Source organism: Pongo pygmaeus, chromosome 2 (genome assembly GCF_028885625.2).
Source record: "Pongo pygmaeus isolate AG05252 chromosome 2, NHGRI_mPonPyg2-v2.0_pri, whole genome shotgun sequence".
NCBI lineage: Eukaryota > Metazoa > Chordata > Mammalia > Primates > Hominidae > Pongo > Pongo pygmaeus.
Window position 1 is genome coordinate 138,275,706 of NC_085930.1, and position 22,567 is coordinate 138,298,272.

Genomic DNA, 22,567 nt, shown 5'->3' on the forward strand with positions numbered 1-22,567 from the left:
GTTGTTTTGAAGGTTGTGCTACAGCCTGGACTTATCTCTGGACTTTTCCCTCTAAAACCCAGTGGCCCAAAGAGCTGAAAAATGTCAGCTTGGCTCTTCAAAAGTTTCCAGACCCAAGGAGATTACCAGGAGCTACGACTGGGGAAATTTTTGACTTTAAGTGGTAAAATGATTGTATTCTCAGGGAATACCAACAACAAGACTATCATCACTTAAAACATTATCTGCCTTAGAAGTTGGATTTATGTAATAATCTAACTTCAGAAACACTTTATCAACAAAACAATGCAGTATTTCTTTCTGGTAGAAGTTATTTTGGATTGGTATAATCTTTCATTTAACAAGTGATACACGTTTTGACTTCGTTTACCAGTGTACTGCATTAAACATTTATGCAGACAGGCTTTACAGAGCACTTTATGCAAGAACTATTCCATATTGTGATATTACGATGTAGCAGATACGTTAAAATACGAAGGTCTATAACCAAGTCAGTTAAATGACTTGCTACCCACTGCGTATCACCGGCAGATGGAGATTCACAACTCTCTGTTTTTATAGAGTGATCCTTAAGAATACATTGGAATATATGTCTTGGATTTTTTTTCTAGTCCTTTGGGAAGCTTACATTTTAGAAGACTATTGATAACACCGACTGTTACTCCCAGAGCCGCCCTTCAAAGCTATCAGATGTTCAAGCGGGGCTGAGAAAAATATTTTAATAATAAATTAGAACCTCTAATAAACATATATACACTACTATATGGTTTGAACAAGAGGTTAAAATGCATTACTTGCTGTTATCTTATTCTGAAAAAGAGTGAAGTTATATATCACTTTGCAAAGCCAAACTTGGTGGCGCATGCCTGTATTCCCACCTAACTTGGGAGGCTGAGGCAAGAAGGTCACTTGAGTTCAGTTTGATTGCACTCTAGGCAACATGATGAAACGCTGTTCCTAAAATATAAAATAAAAATAAATTTTGTACACTGGATGGGATCTGTGAAAAATAAGTACATTTTAAAAATATTAATCTATAGCTAGAAAAATTATAATTGCAGATCACATGCAGAACTAATTTAAAGCTTGCAGGGAGTGGTTGCACTCTCAATAGGTAAATATTGAACTGAAACATTAGCCAGTCCCTTAGAAGTAGTTAACCAATGCCATATAGTTCAGCATAAATCCTACCCACAAGAAGAACCACAGGTTACTCTTAGTGCCTGCCTGTTCAATAAATGCAAGCCTTGTATCTATAGATGCATTTCAAATTTGGAGGTCTATAGAGAGCATCTGTAAGCCATGAAAAGAACACTGAGGGTTTTTTTTCCTGGAGGTTTACCAGTCCTTTCCCACAGTGATGCTGTGCTTGGTGTTTGGGTATTGAACTTAGATGACACAAACATTCATCAGTAGCTATGTGCACTGAGTGTAAATGAACTGATTTGAAAAATGATGGGCCAAACAAGTTCTTCTTGAACATCCCCAAGTGTTACGACCCTGTTTTTTATTGCTAAGCTGTGAGAGCTGCTGGCAGAGTGCAGCATACAGATTGGACTAGGGTAGGAGAGGTGGTTTAAGCCACAAGTTTAATAACTATTAGTATTTAATATAACTGTCAGAACATACTGTGGAATATTCAGCACCTAGCTTGCTTTTGCTAGTTTTGTCATCTTTTAATTAGAAGAAATAGTGATAGACATTCTTTTCTGTATCATATGCAAGATACATTTTTTCTGATGTATTTCTTTAAACTTCAGACTTTGTATATATGAACAGGACCTGAATTTTGCAGAGGATTTAACTTACTTCCAAAGCTGTTTTCTTTGGACTACTTCTACTTGTACCCTTGCCCATTTTATGCATTTGGACTTAACACATGCATTCTTTAGATGGATCATTTTTCTTATACTGTATGTATGTGTGTGTGTGTGTGTGTGTGTGTGTGTGTGTATATATATATATATATATATCATTTGAAAGTATTTCAGCCATAAATAACAGAGTACCCTACTGAAAATAGCTTAAGGGGTTTAGTGTCTCACATACAATGTCCAAAGGCAGGCTGGGCATGGTGGCTCACGCCTGTAATCCCAGCACTTTGGGAGGCCGAGGCGGGTGGATCATGAGGTCAGGAGTTCAAGACCAGCCAGGCCTAGATGGTGAAACTTCATCTCTCCTAAAAATACAAAAAAATTTGCTGGGTGTGGTGGCGGGCGCCTGTAATCCCAGCTACTTGGGAGGCTGAGGCAGAGAATTGCTTGAACCCGGAGGCGGAAGTTGCAGTGAGTCAAGATCACACCACTACACTCCAGCCTGGGTGACAGAGCGAGATTCTGTCTCAAAAAAAAAAAAAAAAAGCAGTATCAGGCAGATGCAGTTCCAGGGTTGGTTGATTCTACAACGATGTCAGAGCTCTGGATTAAATTCTGTTATTCTCTTACATTTGCATTCATGTTGTGGGATTATTGCTGCTGCTTTTAAGGATTGCATCTAAAATCAGGAAGGAATGGGGCTTTTCATTATTAGAGATAAAAGTATTTCCCAGCAGCCTCTAGACTTACCAGCATCTCAGTAGTCCGACCTGGTTCCTTTGCTGCTCACCTTAAAACTGATCACTGTCAGAGGAGAATGGGGTTGTTGTGATTGACTTGGTCTAATCATGGTATCATCCCTTTGCTGGAGGCAAGGCACTCTTCCTGACCACATTGCCAGAGAGCTAAATAAAATGAGCATTCTTTTAGAGGCAGATGATAGGGGATGGGTGCTGGGTAGGCAGTCTGCCTGTCATGTTTTACTGTGAGGAATCATATTTGTTCCAGCTTTAACAATCAAAGGCCATAGAAACCTTCTTTGTACCTATAGTTTTCATTCTTGCATATTAAATTCAGTGAAACTATCCCAAAATTAAATTCTAGAAGATGTGCTCTAAGGTGGACATTTTCTATTTTATCATTATATGTAATTACTGAAATGTTTAAATTTCACTTTACAGCAACAAATGGTCATTCAGAATGCTTACGGCTATTAATAGGAAATGCAGAACCACAGAATGCAGTGGATATTCAAGATGGAAATGGACAGTAAGTTTCGATAAATAATTGTTGCATCACAGAAGGGCGTATTTTGAAAACCAGGGTACAGTCTTAAGTGACAGCACTGAACCTATTCCTGTTGTTGCTCAGGACGCCTCTGATGCTATCTGTTCTCAACGGGCACACAGACTGTGTTTACTCATTGCTGAACAAAGGAGCAAATGTAGATGCCAAAGATAAGTGGGGAAGGACAGCGTTGCATAGAGGGGTAAGCAGAAATATGCTCTTTCCTTTCAAAAAGCTTTTATGACCTCGTTACCTAGAACTGAACTAGGTTATGTTTATTTTTTCTTCATTAAATGTTCGTCAAATAGTCTTTACCATTTCTTTCAGTATCTTAGTTTTTAAATGCTAATTTTGAACAATTACAGAGTACAACTTAATCTAGAGAACAATGTTAGAACAAAATTTTAAAACTCTAAAACTCTGAGTAGAATTAATGTCAATTTGACTTTTTCCATTATCTCACTTATTTTCTTATACACTTTAATCTTTTTTCACCTTTGAAATATCATTATTTTCATTGAATACCAAGTTTCTCTCTTCGTGTTTTCATACTATTTGCATTTTAGCAGAGTTGTTGCTTTAACTGAATTTTTAAACCACTTCCAATAAAAATACAGAATTACTCATAAAATGATAAATGGCTTTAATTGATGGAAGGATATGGAGAGTATGGTCTTTAAAGTTCTTAATTAGCTGAAATTGGCATGTAATGTTTAGCATAATATGTTTGACTACCTGTAAATTATTTTCTTTCAGGCAGTTACAGGCCATGAAGAATGTGTAGATGCATTACTTCAACATGGTGCTAAGTGCTTACTTCGGGATAGCAGGGGCCGGACGCCTATACACCTTTCTGCTGCCTGTGGACACATTGGTGTTCTCGGAGCCCTTTTGCAGTCAGCAGCATCTATGGATGCAAATCCAGCCACAGCAGACAATCATGGATATACGGCACTTCACTGGGCTTGCTACAATGGTTAAGTATACAAACACAAATGCATATCATTCTGTAGTGAACAGAGATAAAAGAATGACATATTTATAAGGCAAATTTTAAGTTTAAAATTAGCAAAAACCTTGGGAATAATCTACTATATAGGCTCACGTACTAATAATACTTAGTACGTAGGCTCACTCCTGTCCTTTGTCATGCTAAAGCCAAGACACTAGTTGTCAAAGGTGTTCTGAGATAAGCCATGAAGTATTTTTGAGGTTTTTCTTTTCTTTTTTTTTCTTTTTTTTTTTTTAGTTTTGGTAGGGTCTTGCTATGTTGCCCAGGCTGGTCTTGAACTCCTGGCCTCAAGTGATCCTCCCACCTCAGCCTCCCAAAGTGTTGGGATTACAGGCATGAGCCACCATGTAGCCTGAAGTTTTTCTTAGATCCTTATTTCAACAAATATTTTACATTTTTAGGAGGTTTTTACAATGTTTCCATTGCTTTTATATAGTGTGCTTGTATTTTGATTGTGTTCTTTTACTTTTTTTTTTTTTTAAGAGTCCCACTGTTTCCCAGGCTGGTCTTGAACAACTGGGCTTAAGCAATCCTCCCACATCAGATTCCCCAAGTGCTAGGATTACAGGCATGAGCCATTGCACCCAGCCATGTTCTTTTACTTTCTAAATACAATTGTATTAGGGGAAAAATGACCAAAAGTAAGAGAAACAGTGAGATGTATCACATTCTAAACTGAAATCTATGTATGTTTTCTGAGCACATTGCAAGATAACATTCTTATATTACCAGTAATACCCATGCTCAATGTTTTAAAGGAATAAATCCCTAGCAGGTCTTAGAATTAGAAACTTTGATGGGTTAACTCTGCTACATGGTTAAAAGAGATTTTCTTTGGCCTCCTACAGTCTCACAGTCACAGTCATTGCTTTTATAGGAAGACTCACAAAAGGTCACGTAGGGAAGCATAAAGCTACTTTGAAGGTATAGATGTTAAAAATGCAGTTTGGCTTATGAAATGCCACTAATTAAAATAATTTATGTAATGAAGCATGTTGAGATATTTTTAGACTTGATCATAGAAAACTCAAGTACATTATATATAGTGCAAGCATCAGTATTGTCAAAGTTCAAGCTTCAGGCTTTAGCAGAGAAATTACAGGTTTTTAAAATTTGTTTTCAATTTCAGTGTAGCTTCAAGATTAATGTTAATTATGACAGCAGATCTACAAAGCTGTAGTTCACAATTCTAATAACCTTCCCTCAAAATGCAGAGAAAATATAAATTGTCTCTTTATATAAATACCCATTTGCTAAAAATAAATAAATATAATATCTGTTGTAAAATCAGACTGCCTTACCAGGAAGTTGAGATTTGCTATCTTTCTTTAATATGCTGTTTCATAGTTCTTTCACTGGGAGCTGTTCTGACAAAGTTATCAAGTTAAAGCAAAAGAGGAAAAAGCTGAATCTTGTAAAATTATAACTTCATTAAATGTTTCCACAAGTATTTCTGAGATACAATATTTTGATTTTCATATTAGTCCTTATGCCAAAGTTGGGAGTTGCATTCTTTTGCCGTTAGAACATTTTGGGCTCTTGAGGTTTGTCCTATTATACTGTTGGTTATCCTTCAGCTGAGTACTGATAGTACCATAAAAACTTGAATAGTTAAATCTGTTGCTCATTGAACAAGCTTAGTTTAGTCTCTTTGTTTTTTACTGCCTTAAATCCTTAACCAAAACAGTTTTGAAAACTATAAAACCGTTGGGGTTTAACTTATCTTTTCCCCATTTCTACTCGCTAAGGCAAGTAGAAATGAGTATAGTGAAGTGGCCAGAGACTAGTACTCATACTAGTACAAAGAAGATACTGTATTTTGCCATTGATGTTTGACTTGTTTCTGTAATGTGACTTGACATTTTACAAGTATAAGGAAAACCCAAAATATCTAATATAGTGGGAAAATGTCTACAAGTGTGAGTTGTGTTTCTGTAAAAAAGTCAGTGAGATAAAACTGTTTAGAAGCAAAGACTTACTGCTTGGTTTTTAAAAATATATATCCCTGAAGATTAACCATTGGACAAATCACACAGTGAGATATTTTTCCTCAGGAAGAGCATTTAGTTGTAAATGTACTGCTGTAACTGTCCTTTGGAGAGTTGCTTTCTATTACAATGTTTCTTATCAGATCTATATGTAGAACAGTTTCCCTAAAGTGAGTTCCTACTCTATCACTGCTAAATTTGGACTCTAAGCACGTTTTGTGCAAGAGACAGAATTCTGCAAGAACTGCATGCCTGGTTGCCATTTAAAGATCATAACAAATGTGTCTGATTTTCAGCCTGTAGCAAAATCATGGTGATGCTGAATTTGAGCTGGAAGGAATTAAATGTGTGTTGGCTATATGCAATAAGCGACTATATAGACAGCCTAAAATTAATACCATATTTATAGCCAAAAGCCCATTTTGTAATTTGGCATTCTGAAAGTAGAATATGTAAAATGGTTTTTACTTTAACTAGTAATTATTGTACAGCTGGAAAGAAAAGTGGAAGCATGCCAACAGAATAGAAAACAACCTCTTAAAATTAAAATGAAATGATGGCCAAGTTTTAGAAAAAAACTGGCTGTAAATACTAAAAGTTCACAATTTCAGTTTATATAGTCATTCAATCACAGAACTTAAGAATACTTATTTATTCTTTTAAAAAATGTGTTCATTTTTATGAAGCTCTAAACATCCTCAGAATAGCCTCTGAAACTCAGGAGGACCCAGTTTACCATCCTATCTATCTTTCATAAATGATGATAGAAAGTTATGAGATTGTCTGCTTGATATCGCCCAGTAATGATTTCTGGAGGTAACCAAGGGGCCCCACTGTTCCCTTTTCTCAGTCTGTACTCAGATAGTGAGTGGTTCTCAAACCCTTTGGTCTCAGGAACTATGGATTGATACTGACTGTATTAGAAATTGGAACTGAGAAATTTTTAAATACTTACTGATTTATTTGAAAATAATGTCTATTACATGTTAACATAAATAATCTTTTTTTGTGAAAACTATTTTCCAAAAGTATTTTCTTTTTAGTGAGAAGAGTAGTACATCTCTTTATAGCTAATTTAAGAGAATAGTTGGGTTCTCATCTGTGTTTTTATTCATATCTTTTTTGCATCACCCCAGGGTTCCCTAGGCCACATCTTAAGAACCCATACATGGGAGGCCCTTAAGTCAACAATGGACAACTTTCCATTGCTGTATCTTAGTAATGAGTTAACATTCAGAACGATGGAATTAAAGGAGTTTCTCAACCTCAGCACTATGACGTTTTGGGCCAGATGATTGTCGCAAGGGACTCTCCAGTGCATTGCAAGATGTTTAGCAGCATCATTGGTTTCTACCCACTAGATGCCAGTTGCACTGCCCCACCTTCAGTTGTGATAAACAAAAATGTCTGTAGGCATTGCCACACACAATATCTGCTGATGGGCAAAATCCACTTGAAAACTACTAGATTAGAGAAAAGAACTGACAAAAGATGGAACACAATTACAGGTTTTTCTAAAAATTACTTTTCCACAATTATAAAGTTTAAGCTGATTAAGTTTGAGTAATTTAAAAAGAAAAGAAAATATAACATCACTTTGGTAGGCAAATATTAAACCATGAAAATATATAAGGAGGCCATGTAAGAATCTAATTTATTCCTAAAGTAGATCCCAAATGACTAATGAAATAAAATAAGCAACATTTTATTTGTAGTAATTAGTGTATTAAATTAAAACCCTGGCTCTGGAATTAGGGTAAGAAAATTTGAAATTTGGATTTTTCTGTTTTTGAAGTGACTGTTAAAAACTGTGGACCAGATATTGATCAATAGTCAATGCAGTCAGCCCTCCATATCCATGGGTCCCCCATCGGTAAATTCAACTGAATGTCGATCAGAAATATAGTTAGGCTGAACATGTACAGACTTTTTTTGTCATTATTCCCTAAACAATACAACAACTATTTATATAGCATTTACATTGAATTAAGTTGTAAGTAATCTAGAGATGACTTAAAGTATATGAGAAGATGTGCATAGGTTATACACAAACCATTTTGTACAAGGGACCTGTATAAGGGACTATGGAGTTTTGCTGTCAGTGGGGAGTCCTGGACCCAATCCCCCAAGAATACCAAGGCTTGATACTTGTCCCTTACCACAGCAATATCACTTTGGTAGGAAATTGTCCTACAAAAATACTTCCTAAAATAAAAACAAAATGTTGGCCGTGGTGGCTTACGCCTGTAATTCCAGCATTTTAGGAGGCTGAGGCAGGCAGATCACTTGAGCTCTGGGATTCAAGACCAGCCTGAACAACATGGCAAAACTTCATCTCTACAAAATATCAAAAAATTAGCCAGGTGTGGTAGCCTTGCACCTGTTGTCTTAGCGACTCAGGAGGCTGAGGTGGGAGGATCACTTGAGCCCAGGAGGTTGAGGCTGCAGTGAGTCATGATCATGCCACTGCACTTCAACTTGGGCAACATAGCAAGACCCTGTCTCAAAAAATTGTTTTAATAAAATAAAAAAATACCAGAATGTTTCATTACAGCATTGTTGATAATATCATGAAGAATTTTTTTAAACTAGCAATTTAAATTAAACTAGATTTAATTTAAATAATTAATTATTTAAAATCCATAATTAGATTAAATAATTTATGATATACTTTGATACTGTGAAGCTTTTCAAAACATTAAAGAATAAGATTTTAGCCAGGCATGGTGGCTCACACCTGTAATCCCAGCACTTTGGGAGACCGAGGCGGGTGGATCACCTGAGATCAGGAGTTCGAGATCAGCCTGACCAACATGGTGAAACCCCGTCTGTACTAAAAATATGAAAAAAGTTAGCTGGGCATGGTGGTGGGCGCCTGTAGTCCCAGCTACTACAGGGAGGCTGAGACAGGAGAATCACTTGAACCCGGGAGGCAGAGGTTGCAGTGAGCCAACATCACGCCACTGCACTCCAGGCTAGGCGACAGAGCGAGACTCCATCTAAAATAATAATAATATTTCATATATGCTATTATGGAAGGATATCTGTAGTTAATATTAAGTAAAAGGCAAGTTGCGGAATTAAACATCCCATTGCCATTAAAAAAAAAAAAAAAAAGCACAGTCATCTCTCGTTTGCTGTTGAGGACTGGTTTCCAGGACCCCTTGTGAATACCAAAACCAACAGGTGCTCAAGTCCCTTATAGAAAATGGGATAGTATTTGCATATAACCTATGCACATTCTCTGCTATACTTTAAATCATCTCTGGATTACTTATAGTAGCCAATGTAATGTAAATGGTATGTAAATAATTGGTATGCTGTACTTAGGGTATATGACAAGAAAAAAAGTCTGCTCTGTTTTTTTTTCCCCCAAATATTTTTAATTTGGGGTTGGTTGAATTGATGGATGCAGAACCCACGGATACAGAGAGCCAACTGTATGTATTTGTGTGCGTGCAGTTGTATATGCCTAGAAATTTTCTGGAACTACTGGTGGCTTAACAGCTACCAGTGGTTATATTCCAGAGAGGGGATCTGGGAGATGGGATGAGGGAGAGACTTTTACATTTTTCCTTTAAACACTTATATGTATCTGTGATTTTTGCCAGTATCTCCTTTGAATTTTAATACCTGGTTCTTTACACCTATTTAGGTCACGAGACATGTGTAGAACTGCTTTTAGAACAGGAAGTTTTCCAGAAAACGGAAGGAAATGCTTTTAGTCCATTGCATTGTGCCGTGTAAGTAAAGCCAGAATGAATCAGATTTGGTTTGAGTGTTTTAAGAAATACACCATTGCTGTGAGAATGATCACCTTGTTACCTTACACAGGATAAATGACAACGAAGGTGCTGCTGAGATGTTAATTGATACATTAGGTGCCAGCATTGTGAACGCCACAGATTCAAAAGGAAGGTAGGAATTCAGCTATGTATTAAATAGTTTTAGCCAGGCACAGTGGCTCATGCGTATAATCCTAACAATCTGGGAGGCCGAGGTGGGAGGATAACTTGAAGCCAGGAGTTTAAGACCAGCCTGGTCAACATAGCAAGACCTGCATCTCTACCAAAAAAAAAAAAAAAAAATGCATGATGATGCATGCCTGTGATCCCAGCTATTCAGGAGGCTGAGGCAGGAGGATCACTTGAGCCCAGGAGTTTGAGGCAGCAGTGAGCTATGATTGCACCACTGCATTCCAGCCTGGGTGACAGAGATCCCGTCTCTGCCCTACCCCCCAAAAAAGTTTTATTTTCAATAAGAAATAGATTTTAACTACCGGCTGGTGTGAGAGAATTTACAGAAAACCCATTATTAAAAGTTGATTTTTATATTTGCGAGTATAAATTGTTATAAGATCTCAATTATTTTTACATTATAAAAGGTTTTTCTATTTATAGATTTTAGGAAGTTTTCCTCCTTTAAACTATTTTAAAATGTAAATATTTTCCCCTTTCTTTAGAATTTGTTTGTTTCCCAAAGATTATTGTTAACAAAGTTAACTGTTTTCTAAATAGGAATAAAGCCTGGAAAAAAGTCCAGCAGTTGTAATAAGTGGTGGTATTCAGATCAGGATTTATTTCTTTTAAAATTTCCTTTAATGATGTAATGTTATTTTAGCAATTTTGTAATTAATCTTTACTTCATACTAGTTCTAGTTTAATTAAGGCCTTCTATATTATTGAAAGTACAAATTTCTATGAGAGAAATTAGTAAGCTCCATTGAGCCTATTTGTTTGTGTACAGGCAGTGCTTTTATAGCCTAATATGTAAACCCTTAAAAACAGCATGCCACAAATTAAAGAATATTTTTCCAGCATATATAACATTCAAATTTAGTCATATATTTCAATTTTTCTTTATCACAGAACTCCTCTCCATGCAGCTGCCTTCACAGACCACGTAGAGTGTTTACAGCTGCTGCTCAGCCATAATGCTCAAGTCAATTCTGTGGACTCTACAGGGAAAACACCTCTTATGATGGCTGCAGAAAATGGACAAACAAATACAGTTGGTAAAGAAACTTCTTTAAAATTGTATTTTCCTAAGTATGTGTATCACTTATGTATAACTTAGATCCCAAGACTTCTGACTTCAACTAGTTATCTTACCACTCCTAAGACTTAAAACCTTTTACCTGTTTGCAATCCACATTTTCATTTAGGGATACAGTGTTTTAGTTTGCCCTTACTATTGAGGAGTCTGCTTTACCATGGCCTTATAACATAGTGGTTAAGAACACTGGCTCTGGAGTTGGATTGCCTGAATGTGAGTCCTAGGTCTTTCAGCTAAATGACCTTTTGCCTCAGTTTTCTCATTTATAAAATGAGAAAAATAACAGTATCTACTTGGTGGGTTGTTGTGAGGGTTAAATAAATTACTTTAAATCCAGAGCATATAAAACAGTATTTAAAATTTAGTGCACAGTCACAAAATAAATGTTAATTGCCATTGTTAGAGTGTGTGACTTATATAACAATATAATTGTCTCATACAATTATATGAAGATATATACGTTATATATTACAATATTTTTCTTGTACTTAAGTTTTTGTGAGAGGGACTTTTTTGCTTTGTATCTTCATTTCTCTACAGTGAGTTATTGGTAATCTAAGAAACATGTTCATAAACATAAGAATTGATGCACTTTTTCCTCCCAGAGATGCTGGTTAGCAGTGCTAGTGCAGAACTGACTTTACAAGATAACAGTAAAAATACTGCCCTCCATTTGGCTTGTAGCAAGGTATGTGTACATTTTAAGAATATGTTTCCATTGTTAATATTAACAGTGACATTAAAAGTTTTTTGACTTCACTAAAATGAACAACTCAGGACCAAACCTCTCTAATGATCACTGGTATTAGATTTCTTGAACAAAATTGACTTATAAGGCACTGTGGCGTATCAAAGTCTCCAGTAAGCCAAATAAGATTTGGAACACAAGTCTAAGCATAATTATCCTCTTTCCTTAATCTTAATTTTGTCCTCTTCTCCTACCCTCACTCCCTAGATGTGTTTGGGCAAATATTAAGATATTAGCCAGGAAAATTCATGGTATATGTATGGTGTTGTACATATTATATGGACTAGGGTTGCAGATTGTTGGGTGTATAAATGTATCTTTAATGGTGCCCAAGTTTTTATAACTTATCTGCCACAATTATAGGGTCATGAAACTAGTGCCTTGTTAATACTGGAAAAGATAACAGATAGAAACCTCATCAATGCAACCAACGCAGCCTTGCAAACGTGAGTACTGTCAGTATCTAGTATAAACTTTGTGACCTATAATTATAAAAATGATAAATGAATTTTTTTAAACATGTGACTATTGGAATAGGTTTCATTAGTCATAGAAGCAATTGTAATAGTTTTACAACTGTCAAAACTCATTTCTAAAATGATCACAACTAAAAGGCATATTATTTAAAATGCTTTTGAACTGAAATTTTATTACAACATTGACAATAATGTATTTTTTCCTTAATCCACCTACCTAATTTTCTGAAGGAAAGTAGTACTATTTTGTGTATTCTATGGAAATCATCTGTAATAATAATGTTACTTGAAACTAACAATAAATGAGGTAAGAAGCTTTATATGTGTCTGTAAGCCAATAAAGTTTCTGAAAGAATCAAAATTTTTAATAATGTGAGCAGCCAACCTCCAGATAGACTGACAGAGATCTTACATCAGTGTCTCTCATTGTCCTTTGCTATTCCATTTTGAGGTTTAGTAAAGATAAAAATCTTAGAATATTGTTGCCCATTCTGGGATTAATCAGATCCCTTGAAGGTCCAAAAATTAGTCATGATGCTTGTAAGCTGTTTTCAAAGCCTATTAGAATTTATGCTACTGCAGTTTACAGTTTTTAATTTATAGTCTATATCTTTACCAGCCTCATTCCTTAACAACGGAGGAATGCAATTTCAATGGTAAAATTTTTTTAAACATTGAAAAGAAAAGTAATAAAAGGATTGGGTGAAGGTAGCGACCTGTCGATGGGACCTATGGCTGAGCTTGATGTCGAGCTACACGTTGACAAGGTGTGACAGTGCACTGCACAGAGGTTCTGCTCTCCCCGCCCCCATCTTTGTTATTAGGACTAGGTGCCTCGAGTTGGTACCTCTTGGTCTTCACAAGTTGACAAAAATGCTCTTTGACAGCCAGGTGTGTATGTGTATGTGCATGCACATATGTGTACATGTATCATGTTTTTTCCCCTAGACCTCTGCATGTTGCTGCCCGAAATGGGCTAACAATGGTTGTTCAGGAACTTTTGGGAAAAGGAGCAAGTGTGCTTGCAGTAGATGAAAATGGTAAGTTGGTTCTATATTCTCTTCCCTTAACCTAGAGCTTTTATCTTTTGATCCATATTTGAAGAGAAATAAACTTGGATATTTTTTATTGGTCAAAGAGGAGAGCTAAAGTTAATATTGAAGAGTAGTTTGTGGCAAAGGAATAAGGGCAAAAGAAATAGGAAAAGTTATCTAACAGATGTACTTCTGAATTCCTATATCATCTGTTATAGCAAAGTTAGTATTTACTGTTTATACTTGCCACTCTCTGTTGTTTTAGTAGCCAAAGATTTTGTTCTTTCAGCAAATATTTATCAAGATCCTACTTAAGTACTAATATTCTTATTTGAAGCCAGTGCTTCTACTCATGCACTAGATCCTGTCCCCTTTTGCCTACTTCATAATGTCACTTTGACAGTTCTCTTTTGTGTCCTGGAGTAACATTTTTGGCTCTCTTCCTGTATTATTCCTCTCAGTATATAAACATTAGTTCCCTCATCCTTAAAAAATAATTTATAAATCTCACTACTACTGCCAGCTACTGCCATATTTCTCTGTCCCCTTTTGCAGCAAAACTACTCTCTTGCTGTCCCCAGTTATTCCTCTCATTCTTCCATTCTTTTGTTGTTGTTGTTGTTGTTGTTTGTTTTTGAGATGGAGTCTAGCTCTGTTGCCCAGGCTGGAGTGCAGTGGTATGATCTCGGCTTACTGCAACCTCCGCCTCCTGGGTTCAAGCGATTCTCATGCCTCAGCCTCCCCAGTTAGCTGGGATTACAGACACCTGCCACTACGCCTGGCTAAATTTTGTATTTTTAGTAGAGACGGAGTTTCACCATGTTGGCCAGGCTGGTCTCAAACTCCTGACCTCAGGTGATCCACCTGCCTTGGCCTCCCAAATTGCTGGGATTACAGGTGTGAGCCACAGCGTCCAGCCTCATTCTTCCATTCTATCTTAATTTCCATATAGTCAGGCCTTCTCCCCGTCACCCCTGTACATAGCAAAACTGTTCCCGTCAAAACCACCAGTGACTTCTACTGTGTTAACTACTACTTAGCTCTCATTTTAGTTGATAGATCAGCTTTTGGCACAACTGATTACTTGTTTCCTTTGATAAATTTTTTTACTCTGCTTTTTGAACCCCACACTTTCTTGGTTTTCCTTCTACATTACTAGTTATTCCTTCTTAATTTCTTTTACAAAATTTCTCCCTCTTCTCCTTCTAGGACTCAATCCTTCGTTCTTTTTGCTTTCTCTATCTACATTGACTCCCTAGTGCTCTCATCAGTTCCTTTGGTTTTAAATACTACCTATATGCTGAGGATTCCCAGATTTATATCTCCAGCCCAGACTTCTCACAGTCTCTATATATCCACGTGCCTAATTGACACATCCATGTGGATGTCTGATAAACAGCTTAAACCTAGAATGTCCAGAACTGAACTGTTGATCCTTTCCCACTCCCCTTGCCAGACCTACTCTCCCCACAGCATCATGATCTCCATTGAAGACAATTCTCATTCTTACAGTTGTTCAGGGCAAAACCCCTAGAGTCATCCTTGATTCCTCTCACTCATACTCAATGTATAGTCCATCAGCATATACTATTGACTCCACCTCTAAAGTATATCTAAAATATGCCCACTTTTTTCTTTACTGCTACCAGCCTGACCTGGATCCTTTTAAAGTATATGAGAACATGTTACTCTTGAATTTCGGTTCTTCTTTTTTTTTTTTTTTGTTAAGAGGCAGGGTCTCACTCTGTTGCCCAGACTAGAGTACAGTGGTGAGATCATAGCTGATTGTAACCTTGAACTCCTGGGCTCAAGAGAACCTCTCACCTCAGCCTCCCAAGTAGCTAGCACTAAAAGTATGCATCACCAGGCCTAGCTAATTTTTTTTTTTTTGTGGTGACAGACTCTTGCTATATTGTCCAGGCAGGTCTTGAACTCCTGGCCTCAAGCAATCCCCCCACCTCAGCCTCCCAGAGTGCTCCACCTGGCCCCACTCATAGTTCTTAAAATGACCTTACTAGGCCCTACATGATGTGTCCTCCACCTCGTTACCTTTCTGATAGTATTTCCTACTCTTCTCCTTTCTCTACTTCATTCTGCCATGCCAGCCCCTCCATAGCAGGGTTATACATGCATTGTGATCTTCATTCTGGCTGTTTACTCTGCCTGAACACTCTGTCCCCAGACATCCCATGACTAAATTCGTCACCTGTTTCAAATCTTAGCTCCAGTTTCATCTTCTCAATGAAGCATATTCTAACTACTCTTTACTACAACTTGCTAGATGCCCCTACCATAGCATTCTCAGTCCTTGTTAACCTGCTCCACTCTTTCCTCTTTTTTTACATAAAGCTTTTAACATATTGTATATAATGTACTTTTTTGTTATGTTGATTGTGTGTCTTCCCCACTAAAGTGAATGTAAGCTCCACAAGAACAGTGAAATCTTTGTCAGTTGCATTCACTGATATATTCTTAGTGTTCTGAATAGTGCCTGAGCAAGTGGAGGCTCAGTGAGTATTTGTTGCATGAGTGATTATGCCAAGCACTGTACTAACTTCTGATGATACAGTGTAAAATAAGACATAGTCTACTCCCTTGAATGGAGATGAGTGTAAATAGGTTATTAATGATGCACTTAAAATAGTTTAATTGGAATAAGCATAGAATGCTATGAGAGTACTTAAGAGGGTCTTCAAATCCTTTCTTGCAGGATCAGAGAAGGCATCCCAAAAAATGTGACTGCTAAGCCAAAATCCAAAGGATAAGGAGAAAGTGGGGGAGGAACTTTCTAAGCAAAGAGAGTGGCATGTTAAGAGATACAACTGGCCGGGCACAGTGGCCCACGCCTATGATCCCAGCACTTTGGGAAGCCAAGGCGAGTGGATCACCTGAGGTCAGGAGTTTGAGACCAGCCCCGCAAACATGGCAAAACCCTGTCTCTACTAAAAATACAAAAATTAGCTAGGTGTGGTGGCATGTGCCTGTAATCCTAGCTACTTGGGAGGCTGAGGCAAGAGAATCGCTTGAACCCAGGAGGCAGAGGTTGCAGTGAGCCGAGATCATGCCACTGCACTCTAGCCTGGGTGACAGAGCCAGACTTCGTCTCAAAAAATAACCCCCATGCAGAGGAGAGGAGCCTGTTTTTAGTCATATTCTGACTAGAAAACACACCTGAAACAAGCTTCTTTCCCCACCCCCACTCTCATCCAAGGCATCCTGGCCTATGTAATGGGTTGTTCTGCCTGCCAGCAGCAGGAACAGCAGCAGGCACCTTTAGAAGAACCGTTGAAAGAAGTGTGGGCAGTGAAGCACTCCCCTAGCTACTTTGGACAAATAAAATTTAATTAAAAATACGGACAGCCTTCAGCCACTGCTGCCAAACTTGCAAGAACATCAGTTGTTCTTTTTGACCCTTGACAAAATGGGAACTTTACAAAGGGGGAAAAAATTACTTTTTGTGGCTGGGCACAGTGGCTTACTCCTGTAATCCCAGCACTTTGGGAGGCAGAGACGGGAAGATCACTTAAAGCCAGCAGTTTGAGACCAGCCTGGGCAACAAAGCGAGACCCTGTATCCACAAAAAAATTTAAAAATTAACCAGGCATGGCATGTGCTTATAGTCCCAGCTAGTCAGGGGGCTGAGGTGGGAGGATCACTTGAGCCCAGAGGTTGAGGGTGCAGTGAGCATGATCATTACACTGCACTCCAGCCTGGGTGACAGAACAAGACCCTGTCTCAAAAAAAAAAAAAAAAAATCCTTTTTTTATCAAGGCCAATATAGCACAGATGAAAATATGTGGGAGAACTGGAAGCAACCAGATGCCCAATAGTTGAAATGTGTAACTAAACCATAGTATAATCACACAATGAAATACTATATAACAATGAAAATGAACCAACTACAGTTACATACAACATTGATAAATCTCACATAATGCTACACAAAAAGCCAGATATGAAATAATACATACTATATGATTCCATTTATATTAAGTTTTTTAAAAACTCTAAACTGTAGGCTGGGTAAGTTGGTTCACATCTGTAATCCCAGCATCTGGGAGGCCGAGGCAGGCAGATCACTTGAGGCCAGGAGTTTGAGACCAGCCTGGCCAACATAGCGAAATCCCATCTCTACTAAAAATATAAAAAATTAGCTGGGCGTGGTGGCACACACCTGTAATCCCAGCTACTCAGGAGGCTGAGGCAGATGAATCACTTGAACCCAGGAGACAAAGGTTGCAGTGAGCCAAGTTTGCACCACTGCACTTCAGCTTGGGTGACCGAGCAAGACTCTGTCTCAAAAAAAAAAAAAAAAAAAAACCTACAGTGTTTATGACTCCAAGTTGAAAGCAAGGAAATTACTACCCCATAAGTCAGGACAGTAGTTACCATTGTGGAAGAAGAAAGGTATAACGACTGGGTAGAGGATATAGTGGAGGCTTCTGGTATGCTGGTAGTGTTCTCTTTCTTAATCTGTATGGTGGTTATACAAATGTATGTTATGTGATAAAACTATTAAAGTTCCATATAGTATAATTGAAGTTTGGCATCACACTATTCTCACTTCTCTCCCGCTCCATCCTCAAGACTGAGTCTTGTGCCAACTGAGGTACCAAATGTTTCCTCCTTGGTTTGCTGTGTTGACACTTTGTGGTAACTTATGACTAAGGTCAGTTGTATTCCGCTTAAAAAAAGAGAATATTTACAAAGGAAATATTTGTTTTGATTTAGTAGTTTTTAAAGTTCATCTGTTTAGTTTGTCTACTGTTTTTCTTCAAGAGACTGTGACCCCAAGAGAAAAGTTAAATTGACAACTAAGTGTCATTCATTCAACACATATCTTTTGAGCACCTGTCCTGTGGCTGATTCATGAAACTGTACACATTTAGATTTCTTAGCATCAAAAAGCTTCCTTACATAACTACAAATTAAATTTTTTTATTTTTTCTTAACACTGATATAACTGCAAATTAACAGTAAATCTCTGCTTACCATCCTGAAAGAATATTCACTGATGTATGGTGTTTTTCTTATTCTAGCCCAGTTTTTTCTGTGAATTCAGATGGATACAGATAAGTTGTGAGAACTTGGGGAATCATTCTTCTCTGGGCCTGCTTCCTCTTCTGTTGTCTAGTCTAACGTCTCCTTCCACCCTAGGTTTCTATGGCTATTCTTTTTCTACTTATTAGAAACTTGCGAATCATCCTGGTTACAGCAATTTATTATAAGCTAAGTAATGTAAAATATGTCTAAAGTTGAAGTACTTTAGGCTTATTTCCTTGTCTTTGGTGAAATACGTCTCAGGATGCTTAATTTTTAAATTTTATCTTTAATTCTAGGCTATACCCCAGCTTTGGCCTGTGCTCCCAATAAGGATGTGGCTGATTGCCTGGCTCTCATTTTGGCCACCATGATGCCTGTCTCATCAAGTAGTCCTTTATCATCCTTGACATTCAATGCCATTAACCGTTATACCAACACCTCAAAAACAGTCAGCTTTGAAGCTTTGCCCATCATGAGGAATGAACCTAGCTCCTATTGCAGTTTCAATAACATTGGAGGGGAACAGGAGTACTTATACACTGACGTGGATGAGCTCAACGACTCCGATTCTGAGACCTACTGAGAGGCTGAGGAGGAGGGAGTTCTCACAGTAAAGCTTCAAACTGTGCTTTTTCAGGAAAAAGGCACTTTGATATTCACGTAGAAATTCAACCTAAGAGGAAAGATCGCACAGTGAGCCAATGTTAAGAGATCTGATGACATTAGGAGGAAGAGTTTTAAAGGCAAGTTTTACAAAAGGAACTTCTAGAATCTTGAAATAGACTTGACTGAGGAAAACACATTGATGTCAGAATTCTTTGTGGAATTGTTTAATTTGGTTTTGCAGTGCCAGGAATAATTGGGGACACTGTGCACTCTAACCTGCTTACACAAGCAACACTATTGTAACAAGAAATAAAGACACTAGGTTTAAATTTTATCAATCAAATTACAACTAAATTTAAAGGCAATAAAAGTTTGGTACAGTAGGCATTATGTGCACAGCAAATTGCAAAAGGACCAAATAACTGAAAGGTTTTTTTAACAAAATGCCATTTTGTGGAAACTGGAGTAGATTAAATGAAACATTACCTAAACCAAACTGCAATATTTCTGGAAATGAAGCTGAGATTTGGTTTTAAATGTTGAGTTTTTTGTTTTTTTTTTTTTTTTAAGAAAACATCTGAAAGCCTTCCAATGCTGTATTAAACCATGAGAGAAAGCAGATGTATTTTTACATTTTTTTCTTTTACATAACTATTTCAAATTTCCAATTTTTATACTATTAGAATTAAAAACCAGCTGACTGGGTGCAATACGGGTGAAAATACTTGTGACATAGACATTGAGATGGATTGGGGTCAGGCTGTTGCCCTGTTTTGAATGGTTTGGGTTTAAAATAGTACTATTTTTGTTTGAAAATGTAAAGAATTTCCTAGAAAAAAATTCATGAAATCAAAAAGTAGACTATTTCACCCTATTGCAGCTAAGTGGTCCTGGGGCATGGAGTCTTCAACCTCTCTACTTTGAATGGCACACCTTAGTCACTTATGTTACTTTTGTGTCCCCACCATGGGTTGGGGTATTTTTTATGTTTATTCTGATCTGTGAGTTTTGAAAAAGTGAATAATCAAAAGGAAAATAGTTCCTTGTTGTTCATAAATTAAACATCACTAAAGTCTCTTGGAAGGCATTTCTGTATTGGGCAAGATTTAAAATACTAAAGCCTTAGGTCCTATTCATATTTAAAGTAGCATGTTTGTAATCTGTTACTATTTGGAGAGAGAAGCAGTTGCCTGCCAAATTGAAGACTACCTTTCAAATAGCAAAAGAGAGAGAGAAGGCTGATATTTTGGCTTTTAAATAAAGATTTGTGTGGTTCTGCTTTTACTGTAACTGTCACTTGCCCAGTGAAAATGATTTCATATACATTGAGGGTCTTACAGGTATGGGTAAAGTTCTATAAATTGCAACAAAATGATACCCAATTTCATTTTATCCTTTTTGTATTGTGAAACTGGAAACTTTATGACATTGTAAATTATCAGCTGGTTTTTCTGAATATAAAGTGTGAAAACACAGAACAGTATTTTGATCTATTTGATAATTTTGTGGGTTTTTTGAAGAATTAATGAGCATGTACATAGAAATAGTGACTGCTTGAATACTGTATTTACTTGCACTCTTTCAGTACATCAAGATTCCTGTATATTTTAGAGTATAATAAAACACAGATGTGAGTTGTATTTAATGAATAATGTATTTGTATCTGTGCATATTATCTACAAATCTATAAAGTTTCTAGGGCATTGACTACTAGATTTTAAGCATTTTTTCTAAAATATTTACAGAAATTATAAATCTAATCCCCCATCTTTTCTTTATAATATAAAGAAGTCATAATGAACCCTTCCTAATTATTAGTAGTAGGAAGGTGAATATGCATTTTAATGACAGTGGACTACATTTTCTATTGTACCTTTTGAAAAAAAAAAGAAAAAAATTCAAGCAGATTCTAAAAGTATACATATGTGTGCTTTCTCTTTCCTTTTAGGAATTCTCTTCTGAATTCCCTGAGGGAATTTTCTAGAATCTCAGAATTGAAAGAGACCTGAGGTTCATCCAGTCTCTAACCTCTTAACAAATGCAGGAGTCCCTTCTACAAGGGTGATCTTTCCACCTTGAACACTTCCAAGTGACTCTACCTCAGCAAGCAGTCCATTCAGTTGTTGAGCAGCTCTAACTGTTAGAAAGGTCTTCCTTAGATGGAGCTGAAGCCTCCCTCCCGGTAACTTCTGTCTTTGGGCCCGGGTCTGTCCTCCAAGAGAACCCTGAGAATGTTGGAAGGATGAATCTCGCACATTCTGCCATGTCTTCTCTTTTACAGGCTGTTTGACTTCTCTGCTGAAGTGATTTCCAGAAGGACTCATTTGACACACTATTAGATTTACCACATCTAATGAAATCCAAGGTGTAGCTATAAAGTGACAAGCTGTTTTTAATTTATCACATATACCAGAACTTCTCTCCTGCATCACTTATATGTAAATGATGCTATTACCAAAAACATTAAGGTAGTTCATGCAAATGCCACCCCACTAAGAAAACTATTTCATTATTTTTGTAATCCATCTGTGGGAGTCTGCCCCCCAGCTTAACCACTTCCTTTGGTCTGCACCCAATGAAGGGAAACCCCAAAGTACTGTCTCAAATGGTATTTGAACTACGCCAGTATTGTTGGAATAAGTACATTAATTACTTGAATGAATGAAGGCAGCACCGTAGAAATTTCCTTTATGGTTACACCTTGTATGTCTAAAGCATTCAGGGCCTGTTCTGTAGTGTTTCTTATCCTCACACAGAGTAGAAAAGCCTGTTTGCTTTATTTAACTTATACATAAAAGATGACATCTGAAATATCTGATGTGTATTATAATACCAGCTTCTGCTCTAGAATTACTTTGGGTGAAATGGTGGTAATAGCAAATGACCTCCTTTAACAAGACACTCATCTCAAACAGTGCCATTTAGTTCAGGAGATCTCTAAGTGTAGCTGTAAATTTTGGGGTTAATTTGGCTTATATTGGACCTTTTAAAAGAAATAAAGTTTTTTAATGCAATAAATCAAGTGTCTGTCTCTTTTACATGCAAACTTCTTTTCCCTTAAACTGTCTAGCATTGAATTGACAAGTTTTTTTTTTTCCTTTTCTAATAAAAAAATGACTTTTTAGCAAAGCTGTTTTAGACTTTAAATGAATCTATCTATATGGGATTTTCAAATATATTTATTCAACAAATACTGCTTGCCTGCTGTATACTTGGGAGTGGGAATGGGCAGAAAACCAAGAAATTGTGATCTTGTCCTTTAGGAGCTTACAATTAATTTCATTGTGGAAAGGTATAAGTAGAAAGTAATAAAAGTGTAATTGAGGTAGAGATTAATTGATAAAAGGTACAGAATAAGATTACAGTGGGAGGGAAGATCAGAACAGGCGTCATGGAAGACTAGGTGTGGACACTGAGAATCAGATTTGAACAGATGGAGAAGGGGGCAAATGATACCCTATGTGAAAAGAACAAAATCAGCAGCTCTTTAAATGGTTGGTGGAG

At 37.0% G+C, this 22,567-nt stretch overlaps 1 protein-coding gene across 13 annotated transcripts in view; it reads left to right on the forward strand.

Moving 5' to 3' along the window:
• The window catches only part of ANKRD28 (ankyrin repeat domain 28), a 199,456-nt gene extending 177,375 nt beyond the window's left edge, over positions 1-22,081 (forward strand). For 9 of the 13 annotated variants that reach the window (XM_054483188.2, XM_054483186.2, XM_054483191.2 and 6 more), the window contains 10 exons: positions 2,996-3,083; positions 3,186-3,303; positions 3,858-4,077; positions 9,757-9,844; positions 9,936-10,019; positions 10,970-11,115; positions 11,762-11,844; positions 12,268-12,350; positions 13,329-13,420; positions 18,754-20,712. In XM_054483188.2, coding sequence (XP_054339163.1) covers positions 2,996-3,083; positions 3,186-3,303; positions 3,858-4,077; positions 9,757-9,844; positions 9,936-10,019; positions 10,970-11,115; positions 11,762-11,844; positions 12,268-12,350; positions 13,329-13,420; positions 18,754-19,040 — 1,289 coding nt within the window. In that variant the 3' untranslated portion in view covers positions 19,041-20,712. Of the gene's footprint in view, positions 1-2,995; positions 3,084-3,185; positions 3,304-3,857; positions 4,078-9,756; positions 9,845-9,935; positions 10,020-10,969; positions 11,116-11,761; positions 11,845-12,267; positions 12,351-13,328; positions 13,421-16,124; positions 18,720-18,753; positions 20,713-21,011 lie in introns of those variants that run through there. The other 4 variants (XR_008501727.2, XR_008501726.2, XM_054483190.2 and 1 more) reach the window with 2 other exon arrangements.
• Positions 22,082-22,567: the final 486 nt, after the last annotated feature.